Raw genomic sequence first — 17,134 nt, 5'->3', positions numbered from 1 at the left:
GAGGGAGGCAGGGCCATACTTGTTACTGCAATCTTTTGTAGCCTTCTCGTTAATTCCAGAGGTGTGTTGCAGGTACAGAAACCACAGTTTTTCAGTTGACTAGGAGATTCTTGAAATCTTTCTTGGTGACTTTCAGAAACTTACAGAAGAGAAGTATCTCGTGGAGGAGCATGTAAATGAGGCAGCTATTATTATTCGTAACACAAAGGAGCCCAAGCTAACCTTGAAGGTGATACTTACGTCCCCTCTCATTCGAGATGAAGCAGAGAAGAAGGAAGGAGGTACACGGAGCGTTTTAACTTGTTTTTAAGAGTGTTCTATCTGAATTCTATCTAAATACCCTGACTGTGCAGCACAGGGTTAATTAGCAAGTAGGTTTTTGATTGTGTATTTTGTACTAACCAGACTGGCTATTGCCACAGTTGGTTACGTTACTTATGCCTTAAGAAGACAACAGTCACTTATTTGTCATGTAACTATGCATTAGCTTTCATGTGCAAGCAATACTGGTAGTGTTAACTTGATACAGAATGATATCTTAGTTCTCCTTTCTTTCAGTCTTGCTAGTTGATTCTTGAGCACCCCAGCGCTGCACAGTCCTTTTTTAAATTCAGTCAGTCAAGTGGGATTGGTTCCCAGTATCTTGAAAAACTCATTAAACTGTTTCTCTTCTTATATACAATAACTTTCCTGCAAAGCTTGCAAGCATATTCCCCTGACCCTCAATTTTTGTTCTTGATACATATGTGTGTTTCTAGATTTAAGAGTTTCCTAACTTGGATTCAATTGAAGTTAGGGTGCTATAATGGAGTACTTTTGCTTCTGAATTCAATGTTGTACCTCATATCCTTGGTGCAAAATAGATTTAGAAAACTGTAACTTAGTTTCTTTCTACTCCTTCTCCCTAACTGCCTGACCTCCAATCTAGTCATAAGCCCCTTTTTCAAGAACTGTTGACTGGTAGCATCAATGAGGCTGGAAACAGAGAAATAGAGAAGAGCAAATGTAGCCGTATTTTATTTTTTTTTACATCATGTCAGTAATTTCTGCTTCGCTTCCCAAGCCAATCCCTAGAGACTTTGCCACTGGATGATGTCAGACCTTTGACCAACTGGCCATTCTCTGTCATGACAACTGAGGCAGCTGGGCCCATGTGGGCTAGGGAACTCCCTGTTGCTCTCTTCCCATTCTAGACTTGCCACAAGTCCTTTGCTTCCTCCCCTCTCCCACATAAACTACCGATACAGTATGAAATGTTGGTCAGTTTCTCTTCATTTTCGTTTGAGGCAAGGGCAGGAAGGCTCATTTTGAAAGGAAACGTAGCACTCTGGCAGCAGTTGGATGCAGAAACATCTTACAAAACAGATGAACGGCAAAGATTTCCTAATTGCAGTGTCTGTTTATTCTCAAATTAGTAATTATGCTCTTTTGCAAGACCACTAAAAAGAAACTGCATATTACTTCAGTTGTTCTTCAGCTTGCCACAAGACATTGGTCAGGCTTGTTGTTTCTGCAGCTGATGGATGTTTATGAGGAGATGCACAAAGTGCAGAACAAGTTTTAATGACAAGGCATTTGTAATATGCCCACAAGGTGATGGTTTTCTGCAAAGGCTTCCATCCAAATATGTTCAAATATGCTGCAAAAAAAGTAAGGGATGCTGTTGTGGCAGTGAACTCTTATGACTCTGGAATTCATCCCAAAATGAACGAGGATTTTAATTTTAATAGTTTCCTATCTTAACTACTCTATTTTTTCAAAACATGAAACTGTGTTACTGCCTCTGGAGCAGTGTTACACTGTTATTTCTGTAAAGCTGATAAGAATAGGTGGGTAAATGGATCTTGTTCTGAAGCGCAGGTTCTTTGACACTGATTCATCCCAAGTGAAGCAAATGTATTGTCTCCCTGCATAAAAGGTATGCAGATACTGATGTGTAAATTAAGTGGAAAATATAAATTCATATTTTTTCACAATATCTGCAATTCTTTGAGTCCCTTTTACCAAGTGAAAATATTCAGAGAAATTTTCATCTAAAAATACTTTGATCTCCAAAGAAAATAGTGCCTTTTTTTTTTTTTCTCAATACTCCTGGAAAAAATGCCAACCAAACTTAATTACAACCTTGTGCAATTTTAAAAACCGATCCAAGTTTATTCCATGCTGTATTTTTGATGAAGGAATTAAATGCTTGTCATTTGGCCTTTCATCTTTAGTGTAAGACAGGCTGCCTGCATCCAGGCGTCCTGCAAGCCTCCGCCGGGGTGCAGAGCCCACACGAAACTGACCAAGGTTTCACTGTTCGGTGGCGAGCCACTAATCCTCCTCTAACCAAATCAGTGAGGTTAGGGCAATGGGCCTCCTTCTCAGTGCTCCCATCTGTTCTGTAGGAATGCTGTGTGTACCTTCATGCCCTGATGTCAGAATGTATCAAAAACATTTCTGGATTTCTCTTCAGTCCCCACCTCTTTGGAAAAGTGTTCATGTTTAAACTGTGGTGTTTCCCTATTTGTTTTTGCTCCTTGTTAGCAAAAATAAATAGTGGACTACTGTGTGTATGTGTGCGCGCGTGCATTTCAGTGTTTCTCAAATGGCTATCCATAAAGCTCTGCTTTCTCATGTTAAGAAGATAAGCATCTAAATGCTTGCATTTTGCTTCAGATTAAACTGAAACTAATTTCTAGCCATAACATCAAATATAAATTAAGCTCTCCAAACCAGAATGCTGTACCTGGCAAATCAGTTCCTGCTACTGAGCAATAGTCACTTAATTTTATGTAATAATAAACCAGTTCAGTTACCAAAGTGGTGCTGGAATCAACCCTGCTCTGTAACTGAGCACCTTCTACATAAACAGCCTGCCTTAGCTGGCAGCCAGTGATGCTCCAGAACAGAGGAACCGTGCCTCTGTGGAGAACACAACACTCCTTGTGTGGCTGACTTAAGTGAATGAAGTTGGCAGCCGCTGTAAGGAGGGAGTAAATACAGCAAGTGGGGAGAGATTTACTAAAGATTGGTTCTACGTTGCAGTGTGTGAGCTGATGTCAGGGCTTTATTATTTTCTACTTGTTTAAACTCCTTGTGTCGTTGCTTTTGTTAAAACCAGAAGGAAAAAAAAAAAAAGGAAAGCTTTGCAACCACACCTGAAAAATTTTGATTGGGTCTCACTTTGCTGACTGGCAGAGCATGAAGAAACATGCCATTCTCCTGAGGATGTTGAAAGGCAGTCTGCTACAAGCTGCTCACCCTCTTCACTGCCTGTTCTCTTCATCCTCCTGTTTAATAGCACCAGAAGTTGGCTGACTGCAGCATCTGCACAAAGTACTCAGAACACCAGTACTGAAACTGTAATCAGCAAAATTCCCCAAGTTATTTCTAATATAGGCCTTTCGAAATGGTCTTATTCCTACTGCAGAATTAAGATTTCAGTTTGCTGAAAACAGATCTTAAGAGAATAGAAAAGCCTTTTCATTCACCGGAATGACTGACATATTCTGTCTGTGGCCTTATAGTTCTAAGGCAAACAAACTTCTTTGCCACCTGACGCAACGTGCTTTAGCAGTCTGTGCAGTAGACTAGCTTGGCGATGAACTGTATCTGGACAAAATCTAATGAGTTTGCAGTCAGTCATCTTTGCTATTTCTAACGTTTTAAAATAAGATTCTGATCATTCATTGACAGTAGTTGTTTTATAAAATATGTGAGCTTTAAGCAGATGTTTTTATTGTCCAAAATAAAGGATCTTTTTATGCAACTGCACAGATGTATATTTAGTAATTGTGCCATGAAACTACTCCTGAAAATAAATGAAACTGCAAAATTTAGAAGCAAGCTTTGTGTTTGTAAGTGACCTTGTATTCTCATAGCAATCAAGTACCTTGAGACTGCAGCTTTTATTTGGAGAACATGCAAGAGAAGTGATTAATCTCAATATTATAATGGTGTTGTTGAGGGCAATAAGAAACAATGCAAATATCTGCTGTGAAGTTCATCAGGGTCAGAAAATAAGCTTATAGCACTTAAGTCTTCTGCTGACAGCAGAACAAGCAGGTGCAAGATGCAGCTATGAACTATCAGACAAGACACCTGGTTCTGTTCAGTTTTACACTTTTTTTGGGCTTTGGGCTCTTTTATCCATTGTAACATAATGTGCTTTAACCAGAGTAACCTTCCCATTGGGGGCACAGGAGGTGGAGCAGCTTAACGTTAAAGGTGTGATTCCACTTACAAACAATGCCACTGAAAGAAGCCTATGGAAAAGTACCTACTGCAATGTACAAACCCACTGTACTTTTTCTCCTAACATCCTGCTATTTTAAAAGTCTTTCTGGATACTGAATCCAGCATAGATTTTGGACTGGATGTTTTATTTCATCCAGACATTCATAATCTCTCTTGCAGGCTGGAGAGTTGTCCATTAGCAATGATGAAAAGGTTGTTTTAGTTTTTCCAAAATATTTACTTTGAAGAATAGTTGTGTATTCATGGGAAAACAACATGTTCAAGTTACAGCTGAGCCATGAATTCATTTTTCTTCCGCTCTGATGTTCTCCTGTCACAGAAAATCTGAATCTACATGCTCTCCGATATGTACAATCTGTCATTTGTAGTTTCCAGAAAGTCTGGAAGCTGATTGCTCCTTTTAAGAAAAAATAAAAACGAGGGAGGAAAGGGCTGTTACAACATTCCTTGTTCAGAATTGGATGCGACTGCTAAGAGCAGTCTGCACGCTGCATCAAAAAAAGAGGAAGAGATGTGAGGAAAGTGTAAAGCTCAACGGAAAATGTCTTGTCTCTAAAATCCTTCTTTGAATTTCATCTGTTTGTTTTTGGTTGCTGTTGAGAGTGAAGATTTTTACAAGTGGGGGCTACTTCTCAAAATGTATCTGTAATTTACCAAACTTCTTTCTTTCCTATGTTTTGGTTATATGAGAAATTAATCAAACTGCAGAAATTTCTCATAAGCATTTCTTACATATTTCTGTCAGTGAATTACTGTTCAATACTGCTAATACTGTTCAATAAAAAATATTTCAAATAAATTCAATTTCTTAAAAATCACCAACGCTTGCACAGCAATAACCTCAGAGCACTCTGTACTGTTTTTTATATTCTACCCCTCTCACGAAAATCTTCCCCTTGTCAAAAGAAGCTTGTCTCTAAAATCCTGTGCCGTTTTTGTGCACTTAAAAGTCACAAAGAAGGGAAAGAACAACCAAAAAAAGTGCTATATAGCTGTTTTCTGCCCTGAAATGTGTTCTACATTTTTAATAAGATCCCAGATTGTCTATAGCAGTGGCCATCTTTATTATTACTATTATTTTATAAGGAGCGAATGCCTTTGCTTCTGTTGCACACGTGCACATTTACTACCTTTAAGAGCTTGTTTAAATTAAATAACAGTGCACTTAAATTCTGGGAGTCTTATTACCTCTTTGAGATGCTGCCGCTCTTTTTGTATTGTGACAGAAACCCCTTGGTCAAATTGTATCTGTCTCTTTTTATCCCATTTTTACCAGTAGACAGTGTTGCGATGAAAGATCCTCCGGACTTATTGGACAGGCAGAAATGCCTGGAGGCCTTGGCGTCTCTGCGGCACGCCAAATGGTTTCAGGTTGGCTATTTGTTCTTACCTTGTTGTTACTGTAGCCTTACGAGGTTTAATTTGAGATATTTAATTTTAATGCCTCTTTAATTTCTGATTAGTCCCTAGTAGAGCAAAGGTCTGCAATTCGGAATTCAGTGCTGTACTGTATAAGGGCAGGCATGACAGGTACACAGCCAACTGGTCTAGAGTTGTTGTGAGACTACGAAAGCAATCTTGACGTTTTGCTTCCTTTTTGTCTCTCTATAAATTGAAATATTTTATTTTCTATAACTGTTCTTGTTTTGCATGAGTCTGATTAAGCATTAAATAGTTATCATTTTAAAAAAAAGCCTATCCTGGGACTCTGTGCATTTAAAAAGAAAAGCAAAAGTGAAGGCAAGGTTTTTTGCAGGTATACTGGAACCATTTTGTTTGTTTTAGGCCAGGGCAAATGGACTAAAATCATGTGTAATTGTGCTGCGTATTCTGCGGGATTTGTGCAACAGAGTTCCCACATGGGCACCACTGAAAGGATGGGTAAGTACAAAAAGAGCTGAAGGCAACCTGCTCAGATCTCAGACTTCTTTTAAGGACTGTAGCAGTGTCTGAACTGGGGGAAGCAGTGCGCTGTATGACTCTCTATCTCCCTTTAGCTTCTCTCCCTTTAGCTTCTCTCCCAACTCTCCGAACTTTCCACTAACTGCTGCCTGCATGGGAATGTGCTTACAGGAAGAAAAAGAGTATGAATATTTGTTCAGTCTATTAGGTGTGCCATTATTAAGGAAGGAGGAATGACAGTGTGGGGAACTGCACACCGTTATGGGTTTACAACAGAATTCCCCATGTTACCCAACTTCAGCTATTCAGAGTCCCCTGCTACAGTGGCGATGGTGGTCCTATCAGACCACATTATTCCATGTTAGCAGGTTTGGAGAGGGCCAGGTATTCTGCATGTCCAGAAAGGAACACTTAAGGGGTCACAGAAGGCAGTGTTTTCTCTTATGTAGAACTGATATCACAGAATCAAAGAATTGTATGGATTCAAAGAGGTCATCAAGTCCAACCCCTTTGAATATCCCTTAGACAGGAGAAGAATATTCCTGATTTGGCTGTAAAAGGCTCATCCTTTTAGACTTTCCTATTCAGTTAATGGAGAGCATTCGTCTCCTCAGAAGGTAACAAACTCAGAGCAGGGAATATTACGTGTGCTGGAATGGCAGTATCTGCAGTTAGGACCGTAGTGCATTAAAATTGGAGTAAACTGATGTCAATGTTCTTCCCCTCAACCTCTCGTTTTTTAACTACAGATACAGTTACCCTTGTGTCCATACTAATCGTAATTTAATGTCTTCTAGCCACTCGAGCTTATATGTGAAAAATCTATAGGTACTTGTAATAGACCTCTGGGCGCTGGGGAAGCATTACGACGAGTGATGGAGTGCTTGGCATCTGGAATTCTGCTTCCTGGTAAGGGGCTGGATTAACTTCAGGAATACGAAAGACTTATCAGGCAGCCCTCACCCTTCTAACAGCATGCTGCTGCTTGCTGTATGATTAGGTGAAAAATGTCTACCTTGTGCTCCCTGCCTGCTGTGGAGCTAAATTAATGACTTCTTGTTTAAAATTGAAAGACAAAAGGAAGGTTGCACAGTCATAACTGCTTGAATGAAGTACTTCCAATGCAGTTAGGAGTTCATAGGGAATCTCAGAATGACCTGGGTTGGGAAGAACCTCAAAGGTCATCAGGTTTCAACCCCCTGCCGTGGGCTGGGTTTCCAAACACTAAATCAGGCACTAGATCAGGTTGCCCAGGACCCCATCCAACCTGGCCATGAACACCTCTAGGGAAATGCTGGGTTTGCTTATAAATAAACTTCTATTTCATTAAGGGGTTACGTATAAATACTGACCTAATGACTGCCTGCTTTCTATTGTTAAACTGAAATCAGCATATGTACTCAAATCATTACTGTTGTTAAACCTCCTACTTCTAGTTCACACAGCTGTACGTATGCATTTATTTTTACAAGGATTAGTACCACGGCCTCCTGCTTCAAGGGTTAGCTTGCTTTCTATGATATTTGAATCCTTTCTTGGAAAAGGAGCGCTGCTGAAGATAGAGACCAGCACATGCAAAATCCAACAGTCACTATTTTCATATTGTTTCATGTTTACTCCCAATAATCTCCTTTTATCTTCCTTCACAGGAGGCCCTGGTCTGCATGACCCCTGTGAACGGGAGCCAACAGATGCTTTGTCTGATATGACAGTTCAGCAAAAAGAAGCCATTACGCACAGTGCTCAGGTACAGAACTCATGCTCAAGAGCTAGATGCTGTAATACTGAAGGTTTCAACTGGTTAATTCAATTTATTCTCTGACAGGGTGGCATATTTTAAAAGCAGTCCCAATGGTTCTTCTAGTGCCCTACAATGAGAAGATGAAATGATATGAGTGCAAGAGTTTAGCAGAGATGAAGTAAATCCTTTAGCAGCCCACTGTGTGCACACCTTCTGCATCCTATCTCAAGTGCTCACAGCCCAGAGTCCTAGAGTAGGCACCCTGTCAATGTGGCCTGCACTTTCTATTATGGAAAAAGAGTTTTAGGTTTTTATAAATAAACATTTTTCTACAGCTGTCATTCCACATGAAGGAAAAGACTGTTTGCAAACTTAGTTAGAAATGTAGACAACTGTGGAAAAAGCAGTGCTGTGATGTAACTTTTATTTCTACTGTCACTTTGTAGCATGCCCTCAGATTATCAGCCTTTGGTCAGATTTATAAGGTTTTGGAAATGGATCCTCTCCCATCAAATAAGTCATTTCAGAAATACTCCTGGTCAGTAGCTGACAAAGAAGGTAAGTATTGTTTGCTTCAAAAGTTACTAATTTGGAAGTAAACTAGGAATTAATGTAGAATGAACAAAACTCCCGAGATACATGCTATGAACGTAAGGCAAAAGCTCTTCTTTATGTTAAATTTCTGTTTGTTTTTGTCTTTTACTTAATTATTTGTTGTTAGGAGAAAGTGTGGAAGTTCTCCAGACTACCAACAGAGTAGTAGCAGTATAGCTAGGGTATGGACAGTTTTCCTTAAGCACAAAGTCATTTTGGGACCTAAAGATAAGTAGTAGTTATGATTCATATCATGGGGAAGAGGAGAATTTAGACTGATGAAAAAGCATATAATGAATGTCCATAACAAGAATTTCATTACATAATATTGGAAACAGACATCTTTCATGGCTTAGTACAATGAGTAATAAGCTCCTGTTGGCCCACATGTACAAATAAGAAAGCTTTGACTGAAGGCTGAGGGTTTTTTTCATAGTTATAAACATGGAAAGAACAGTATGGGACTGCTGTGAATCCTGTTTCAGAATTGCCTTTTTCTAATAGTACATTCATGATACCCTAGGTACAGGCTCATCTGCTCTCAAGAGACCGTTTGAAGATGGTGTTGGGGATGATAAAGATCCAAATAAAAAGATGAAGCGTAATCTGAGGAAAAGTAAGTGAACACTTCTCCATTCTGTTTTCAAAGATACACCATACATAGGAACTGGTGTAAGAGCTTCTCTGTGGTGGAGTGGAATAGTGTGTGAAACAGTCTGTGGAACAAAAAATAGTGTTGCTATTGTCCAGCACTGCAAGTGTTACACAGTTCTCACTGTGTATTTGGATGTCTCCTGACATGTATTAATAACCCAGTCACTTGTGTTTTAAATGGAATAGCCTGTCAGGTCATGGAAAAATTTAGGTTTCCTAAATGAGTAAAGTATTTTATTGATTGCTTCACTCTACTGTTTTTTACCCAGTAATACTGCAGTGTGAAGGTTTGCCTTGTTGCACTCCCTTCTTGAGATAGCTACTGGTCTCTCAATAGCCTCCCACAAGAAAAACATAAAATGCTTCATCTACAAAACATTGACATTGAATTTATGCACAGAATAAAAAGATCTCAGCGTTGAGGATATCTATATCTAGAGGATATCTAAGTACATCTAAAGGATATTTTGATTGTGCTACCACTGGTGCCAGTTCTGTGTCTGGTTCTTCACTGCTTACAAAACTGTTATTATAAAGGCCAGAAAGAATACAGTTAGCTGTAAGAGAGTTGAATTCATTTTAAAATATGGATAATTATAGTTACCCAAACATGAAATAGCTTATTGCAGACATAAATGTTGTGATTACCCTTAATCTTCAAGAGACTGGGAGGTTGTTTTCACCTTTATACCAACAATGCACTTAAATGCAAACTGATACAAACTGTTTCATTTCTTTATTTATCCTGTTAATCTCCCTCCTTTCTTCTCCCCCCACTTAGTACTAGATAGTAAAGCAATAGATCTCATGAATGCTCTGATGAGGCTGAACCAAATCAGGCCGGGGCTTCAGTATAAACTGCTGTCCCAGTCTGGTCCAGTCCATGCCCCAGTCTTCACAATGTCTGTAGATGTTGATGGTACAACATATGAAGCATCAGGACCTTCTAAGAAAACAGCCAAGCTCCACGTGGCAGTGAAGGTAAGGCAGCCTAAAGTAATCAGCTAACCTCAGATCTTGGAACACAGAGCATGGAACATGGTTGTCACAACCAGTAATGCTAGTGAAATAGTTATCTGAGTGAGGGTGAGTTACTACCTATGTACTCAGAACGTGGTTGGGCAATGGGATGAAAAAGCATCACTGATTTTAGAATAGTGGAGAGAACAGTGTGGAAGGAAAAACTCCCATGGCTCTACATGTCAGCTCATGGACTGAATGTGGTATTGAAGTTCTGCATCAGCGGTGGGAGGGGTGTCTGTGTGTCAGTTTTGTTTTACTTCTTGCTCTTGTTGATTAGAAGACAGCATGTTAGTGGCTCCTTCTTAGACCCCTTTCTTCTCCAAATCTCTCCGTTCACAGACAGTTAAACTCCTTGAAACAAGGAGCTGTTTTCTGTCTTCAGTATTGGAATACCTTCACGCACAGTGGTAAACACTATGCACGGTGGTTGGTCTCCAGTCAGTTTTTCAGTAAGAGACTGAAACACAGTCACTGGTTGACTTCTTGTAGGTGCTGCACATTGTCAGAGCTCTTGTATTTTAAACATTAGTAGACTGGAATGCCCAATGTGAGCACTTTACTGCATGACAAGGAGGTAGTTGAGATACTAAAGCAGACCAAGTCTTGGGTTTCTGGAAAAAGGGAAGTTTCTTTCACATGAATTATCTGTAGGAGAACCTCTTAACTGCAATTATGGTAAAAACAAGTGCATCTGTCATTCTGTGCGTTTTTAAGAAGAACTGCATTTTTCAGAAGCTTCATCTGGCAACTTTGTGCTTTCTTTTGACTTCAGTATTGAAAATCCCATTGTCCTTTGTGCTTTCAAGTTCAAAGTGTCCGAAAGTATCTGAGCGAATGTGTTGTTCCTGAGGAAAGGCAGCTCTGCATGTGTGTCCTTCCTGACTTTCTTCCTCATGCCTTTATTTTACCTCACTCCCTGCAGCTGTTTGCAGGGAAGTAAAAGAGAGGGAGTGGGGAAAGGGAGCTAAGGCTTGCTCTGAAGGGCTGTAACTTCTCTACCCTTGAACTTCTCTGTGTTTGACAGATCTTTGCTGGTACCTACCCAGCTCTGTTCCCTATCTCCACACACATATCCTGGGCTGCATTTAAAAACATCCCTGATTCAAGCCAAGGGCAAATGGATGGTGTGGCAGACTAGCTTTCCCTGGCCAGCACCCCACTCTCACTATTCCCTCTACACCCCAGGCAAATCTGGGCCTTGGTTTCCCATACAGAAAAGGGAGCTTACTCTTAACGTTTCAGTTAAGATCTGACCTTTCTGAAAACTGGGAGCCCTGAAAATTCAGCTAAATGTACAGCACAAAGAGACAAAAATTTCTGTTTGTGTTGATTCTGCTTCTGGAAACCTGGGACTATTTTTCCTATAGCTACTCTGCTTTTCTCCATTTCAGTGTGAAAGATACATTTTCTAAGCATTGTGCCTTTACTAAGAGTCTGGTGGCCATTCTTCCTTTGTGATCAGCCTTCTATGTTTGTTTTTGTTTCTGTACTAGTACCTATTTTACAGCCAATTACCTGTATTTTCATTGTAGGTTTTACAAGCAATGGGTTATCCAACTGGTTTTGATGCAGATGTTGAGTGTGTGAGTTCTGATGAAAAATCAGATAACGAAGGTAAAAATGAAACAGTGTCTTCAATCTCAAGCAATAATACTGGAAATTCTACAGCTGACACCTCTGCTACCCTAGAGGTGAGTAGTCCATAGAAAAGTCAAAGTGACGAAGAGATTAGGTGGTTTTTGTTTCTTTCTTTCCTTCCTGGAAGAGGATGACTTATTAATTACAGCAATGGTTGAGAAATTGAAGAATTTCCAGGCTCAGACCTGTCCTGCCATAGGCTGCAGACTGATAATTTGAATTTAAATACAATATTCCTCAAATTACCAGAAATTTTAGCAGTCCTGACTGAACATCTCTGAAATCATGGTGGTATGGGCCTCTAGTATATTAATTTACTTTCAAAGGACAGTTCCTAGCACTAGAACTCTTGATCCTTAAAATTAGAACTTGTGTTTGGAAATTTCTCTCAATCCATCACTCTTTACTCATGAGTGGTCATTTGCACCTGTAGCTGAGTGCACTATAATGCAGGCTCACATGCTGGTGCACTCAGATCTAAACACAACCCTCCTTGCTTCCAGATATATTTGTTTCAACATGTGACCTGTGCTGAAACTTCCTCAGTCAGAGCTCTCAGTAGCACCAGAAAGTAATTAGATCAAGCAGCAGAGAAGTGTGCAAGGTTGTGAAGGCCAGCATCCCCTGTATCAGCATTTGATTTCAAGGAACTTGACACCATGACTTCAGTCCTGGATACCTTGGGGGTTTAAATTCTGAGTGCAGCTGGTGTGATGCTTGGTGATACGTAGATACCAGACTAGGCTCTGAAACCACTAGCTTGCTATCGTGCTAGAAAAGAGAGTTTCTATCTCCTGTTCTAGTGCATCATGTTATCATGGCAGTGTTACCTTTGATACAGGTCTGCTCCTGGAAATTCTGGTGAGACGTGTATTGGGAACAAAATGCTACTGCAAAGGCTTTACAAATTGAAAATGCTGCCAAATGGCTGACCACTTGACACTGTGCTATAATGCTGCAGATATCTGTCCACTGTTTGAGGACATAAGGCTCTAAATCAACCCCATGAATGTCTCTCTAGGTAAGAACTCAGGGTCCTATACTGACAGCAAGTGGCAAAAATCCAGTGATGGAGCTCAATGAAAAAAGAAGAGGTCTGAAGTACGAGCTCATCTCTGAAACAGGGGGAAGCCACGACAAGCGCTTTGTGATGGAGGTGAGCAAAACAGAATTGGAGAGTTGGTAAGCGATTTTACTAACACTGCTTCAGTTCTTGGAGTTGCTTGTTGCAACAGTTTAGATTTGCTTTTATTTTGCTTTTTGTATCTCTTACTGCTCCCCTGACTTGCAGAAGAATCTCTTGTGCTCTAGGAAAACAAAATGAGAATTAAAGCTGAACTTCGAAAGCCCTAAACCATATCATATCTTGAGATAAGTAGGAGAAAAGATCCACAGCCTGGAAAAGAAAATAATCTGATTAGCAAGCATTACAAACATGCTTGGTAACCTTACAGTCCGCATCTTCTGTTGTCATCAGTATCATTTGAAATGACTGGGAGAGATTAAATTTGTTTGTCTTCACCTACTTCTGCTATATTTGAAGTAGCATTGAGCTTTAGAAGAGGTATGAGGTAGCACTTCAGATGAATAGTATGAGTATAGTGTAAGCAAAGATGTTGGTATATGAGGCACTGTTAAAGATGAGGGAGGCGTCAAAATTTGACTCCAAAATCCCATTTCCAAGCAGCATCACTTATTTGTTGAACTTAACGCATATCAGTTAAATTTATTATCAAGTAGATACATTGGTCCTCTTTTACTTCTAGTTGTAGTTTCTAGGTTCCTGATTCAGTGATAACAGTAGTTCATGTGATCACTTCAGTATTCTTTATTATGTTTCAGAAGCAACAGAGTTCTTGTTTTTAACTACTGAAGCTGTCTCATCGCTGACCAGCAGGTATAGCATGATATTCCAAGGGTTTATAACAGACATAAACTCTTATCTCGATTTTCAGGTAGAAGTAGATGGCCAGAAATTCAGAGGTGCAGGCCCAAATAAGAAAGTAGCAAAAGCAAGCGCTGCATTAGCAGCACTTGAGAAACTGTTTTCTGGACCTAATGCAGCAAACAACAAGAAGAAGAAAATTCTTCCCCAGGTAAGAACTGTTGCTTGCTTTGCATTCTGTTACCACAGCTCTGTGTCTTTATGATACAGGAGTCTCTACAGGAAGTAATTTCAGTGTTTTGTCTTACGGGCTCACAGTAAGGCTTTTATTCTTTGATAGTAACTACAGTAGCATAACAACACAGTATGATATTTGGGACCACACAGTACTGACTGCCACTGTGAAATGTTTAAACTGAAAGAAATACAGTAGAAAAGACGGCATAAAGAGGTGGTGATGAGCTGGAGAAAATACAGTAAGTTCAGTGGTTGAGTGATAACATGGAAGTCTACACTTTGTCAGAGCATACTGTGTTCCTCCATCACTTACATACATAGACTTAGAGAATAAATCATGTGTAGTTTTGCAAAGGCATTATTTCTAGTGAGAGGTCTGGAACACAGGCCATACGAGGAGAGGCTGAAGGAGCTGGGAATGTTCAGCCTGGAGAAGAGGAGGCTCAGGGGAGACCTCATTGCTCTCTATAACTTCCTGAAGGGAGGTTGTAGTGAGCTGGGGGTCGGCCTCTGCTCTCGTGTCATCAGTGATAGGAGCAGAGGGAATGGCTTCAAGCTACAGCAGGGGAGATTCAGGCTGGACATGAGGAAGTATTTCTTTTCAGAAAGGGTGGTCAGGCACTGGAATGGATGCCCAGGGAGGTGGTGGAATCACCGACCCTGGGGGTGTTCAAGGAAAGGCTGGATGTTGTGTTGAGGGACGTGGTTTAGTGGGAGCTGTTGGGAATAGGTGAACGGTTGGACTGGGTGATCTTTTAGGTCTTTTCCAACCTTGGTGATTCTACGATTCTATGATTCTAGGTTCTGGAGTAGGCTGAGATTTCTATACAAGACTTTGCAAATGAGATTTCGTTTGGTGAAGAACACTTCTAAAATTTAAGAAAACAAACAAAAAGTAATCTTGGTCTTGTCCATTAGGTTTAACAGCCCCAGTGATCACTCAAGTTTAAGGTTGAACAGAGCAGAAACTATCAAGTGTCTTTCCTACAGAGAACTGCTGACAGAGGAGAAAAAAACAAAAAACCAAACAAACCATGAGGATTACCAACTACCATCTGGGTCTCTTTTGTACAAATATATTAACATTAGGATTTTCTTGTCATTTCAGGAGTAGAATGTATCATAGAATAGACTTAAATGACAAGTCAACTCTTTTTGTCTTCGTTCTATTACTAATCACAATCCTCCTCGTTTTACTAAGACTTTTGGTTAGGAGTATTTCAATTTTCATTACTGTACTGAAAGTTTACAAGATCAGAAAAACACTACCTCATAGGATAATGTTCCACAGACAGGATATGCAGGATTTTACAGTGTTTCTAGAAGACAGCCAAGGGGGCATCTAGTAACACTAAGCTCTGCTCTGATGCAGTAAGCAGTAACAGTTTCTGCAACTCCTTGCAGTATTCTGAGATCTTTTGACAGTGGAAAAGAAAATGCTGATCTAAAGCAGTCTAGTGTTTGTGAGGTGGTGATTTGTCTTTGCAGTGAAGTCCTGACCCTGCTGAAGATACATGGATTCAGGGTGGTAGGAGAAAAGCAAAGGCCTTTTTGTGAATCAGCAAGAGGCAGTTTGTAGGGAAAGACAGCAGAGAGGCATACCAAAGAAAGGTGCAGAAACGACTGGGGTAGGTCAAGACCACACAACCAGAACTCTGGAAAATGAAACACAGCCTGATCGTGCTGACTACAAGGTCTGAGTAAGGTGAACACGATCCTGATTTAGAACAAGAATGTGTTTGCTGAAGGGACTCAGTTTCTGTCAGTCATTCTTTTGACATAACTTTTCCATTCTGTACTCTGCCTTAAGCAAGGACAGTGCATCATGCATGGTTAAAGACATTCAGGAAAGATAGTGATTTAATGTAGATGGTCCTGTATTTCCAGCAACGTTTAACATTCTGAATTGGTATTATTATTACTCCAAGCAGGCTAAAGGAGTTGTCAATACAGCTGTTTCTGCAGCAGTCCAGGCTGTGCGAGGTAGAGGACGAGGTGCTTTAACAAGAGGTGCATTTGTTGGGGCAGCTGCTGCTACTGGATACTTAACACCAGGTAAGGCATGGCACTCAATTCTGCCTGCTGGTGTCTTCCATTCTGTGTGTTAGTCACCTATTCAGCTTCAGTCATCTGAGATAAAGCAAAAGAGAGAATTCTTGGGGTTTTAAATAAATCAGAGCTCCAAAACTTCACAAGTCTGCAACCTGGAACTCCATGTACACAGAGTAAGAGAAAACAGCTATCCCCACAATAGCTTTCTGGGCTTTATTCTGTTGGTTTTTTTTCCGTAGTTCTCTGCTATGCCACAATTCCCAAAGCTTTTTTCCTAAGTAAGGAATCTCTTGGACATGGACCTTTAGCATTATCAGTGGTCCTCTTAAGAACTTCTTGCAGGGATAAATCTGGCACGATTAGGAGTCACTCTGATCCCAGAAGTTGTCCATAGAAATCTGGCATACAAGCACAGCATCTAGCATTACCTTCTGTAGTGATTAAAAAATAATTAAAAGAATTTCCATTTGTACTCTGGCTGATGTTAATTTATCATCTTGGTTGTACTGTTCTGGTTAGCGGTGAGCACTGGATCTTTTGGAATGTAGAGGCCTCGTAGTTCACATCTGTGTGTCATACTGTATATAGAGAAACTGAGTTGTTAATCAGGTTACCTTACTGCTGATTCTTCAGGGCAGATTTGCAACCATCAGAAGCAAAATTGTTTAAGCTGGAAAGGTTAGGTGCTCAGCTACTAGACTCACTGGACCCATCTAATATAGTGACGGATGGTTGGTTGTTTGTTTAACCAGCAGATTGCAAGTAGGTTTGAAAGACACGCAGTGTAAAGTGTTACAGAACTGCAAGAAAATTTTAATATTCACTTTCTCCTTTTCAGATTACAGCATGAGTTCTAATTTCAGCTATTCACACAAACCAATAGCAAAGCCCTGTTGTTTGGTAGACCTCCTTCTTGGCACAGTAGAACGCAGTAAAACAGCATGATGTCTTCATTGTTCCTGCATGTTGATGTAATCATAAATATTAAAAAAACAGTAATTCATTTTTAATGGCTGTTAACATTGGTTTTGGAACTGTCTTTCTGCCTGAGGAGTCATTTATGAGACACTTGAACCTGTCAGGGGCATGTTCTTTGCCAGCATGGAATTACTCCAGGAATAGGTTTAATTTCCCAGTCATTGCAGTTTTAAGCTTTTATTGGTCTT

At 40.1% G+C, this 17,134-nt stretch overlaps 1 protein-coding gene and 1 long non-coding RNA gene across 11 annotated transcripts in view; one reads left to right on the top strand and one right to left on the bottom strand.

Moving 5' to 3' along the window:
• The window catches only part of LOC122166829, a 59,415-nt gene that overhangs the window by 17,172 nt on the left and 25,109 nt on the right, over nt 1-17,134 (bottom strand). The gene's annotated exons all lie outside the window — the stretch shown is intronic.
• LOC122166823 (spermatid perinuclear RNA binding protein) overlaps nt 1-17,134 on the top strand; it is a 48,536-nt gene that overhangs the window by 27,828 nt on the left and 3,574 nt on the right. For 6 of the 9 annotated variants that reach the window (XM_042830887.1, XM_042830888.1, XM_042830885.1 and 3 more), the window contains 12 exons: nt 137-281; nt 5,519-5,613; nt 6,028-6,123; nt 6,942-7,053; nt 7,794-7,891; nt 8,332-8,443; nt 9,003-9,095; nt 9,915-10,114; nt 11,689-11,847; nt 12,816-12,950; nt 13,750-13,890; nt 15,845-15,971. In XM_042830887.1, the coding sequence (XP_042686821.1) occupies nt 137-281; nt 5,519-5,613; nt 6,028-6,123; nt 6,942-7,053; nt 7,794-7,891; nt 8,332-8,443; nt 9,003-9,095; nt 9,915-10,114; nt 11,689-11,847; nt 12,816-12,950; nt 13,750-13,890; nt 15,845-15,971 (1,513 nt within the window). The remainder of the gene's footprint in view (nt 1-136; nt 282-5,518; nt 5,614-6,027; nt 6,124-6,941; nt 7,054-7,793; nt 7,892-8,331; nt 8,444-9,002; nt 9,096-9,914; nt 10,115-11,688; nt 11,848-12,815; nt 12,951-13,749; nt 13,891-15,844; nt 15,972-17,134) is intronic. The other 3 variants (XM_042830891.1, XM_042830890.1, XM_042830889.1) reach the window with 3 other exon arrangements.

The sequence above is a fragment of the Centrocercus urophasianus genome, unplaced genomic scaffold (assembly GCF_019232065.1).
Source record: "Centrocercus urophasianus isolate 14NV4802_14NV808 unplaced genomic scaffold, USGS_Curo_1.0 seq_34, whole genome shotgun sequence".
In the NCBI taxonomy this organism is placed as follows: domain Eukaryota; kingdom Metazoa; phylum Chordata; class Aves; order Galliformes; family Phasianidae; genus Centrocercus; species Centrocercus urophasianus.
Note: the sequence above shows the minus strand (reverse complement) of the source record. Positions and strands in the feature narration are given on the sequence as shown.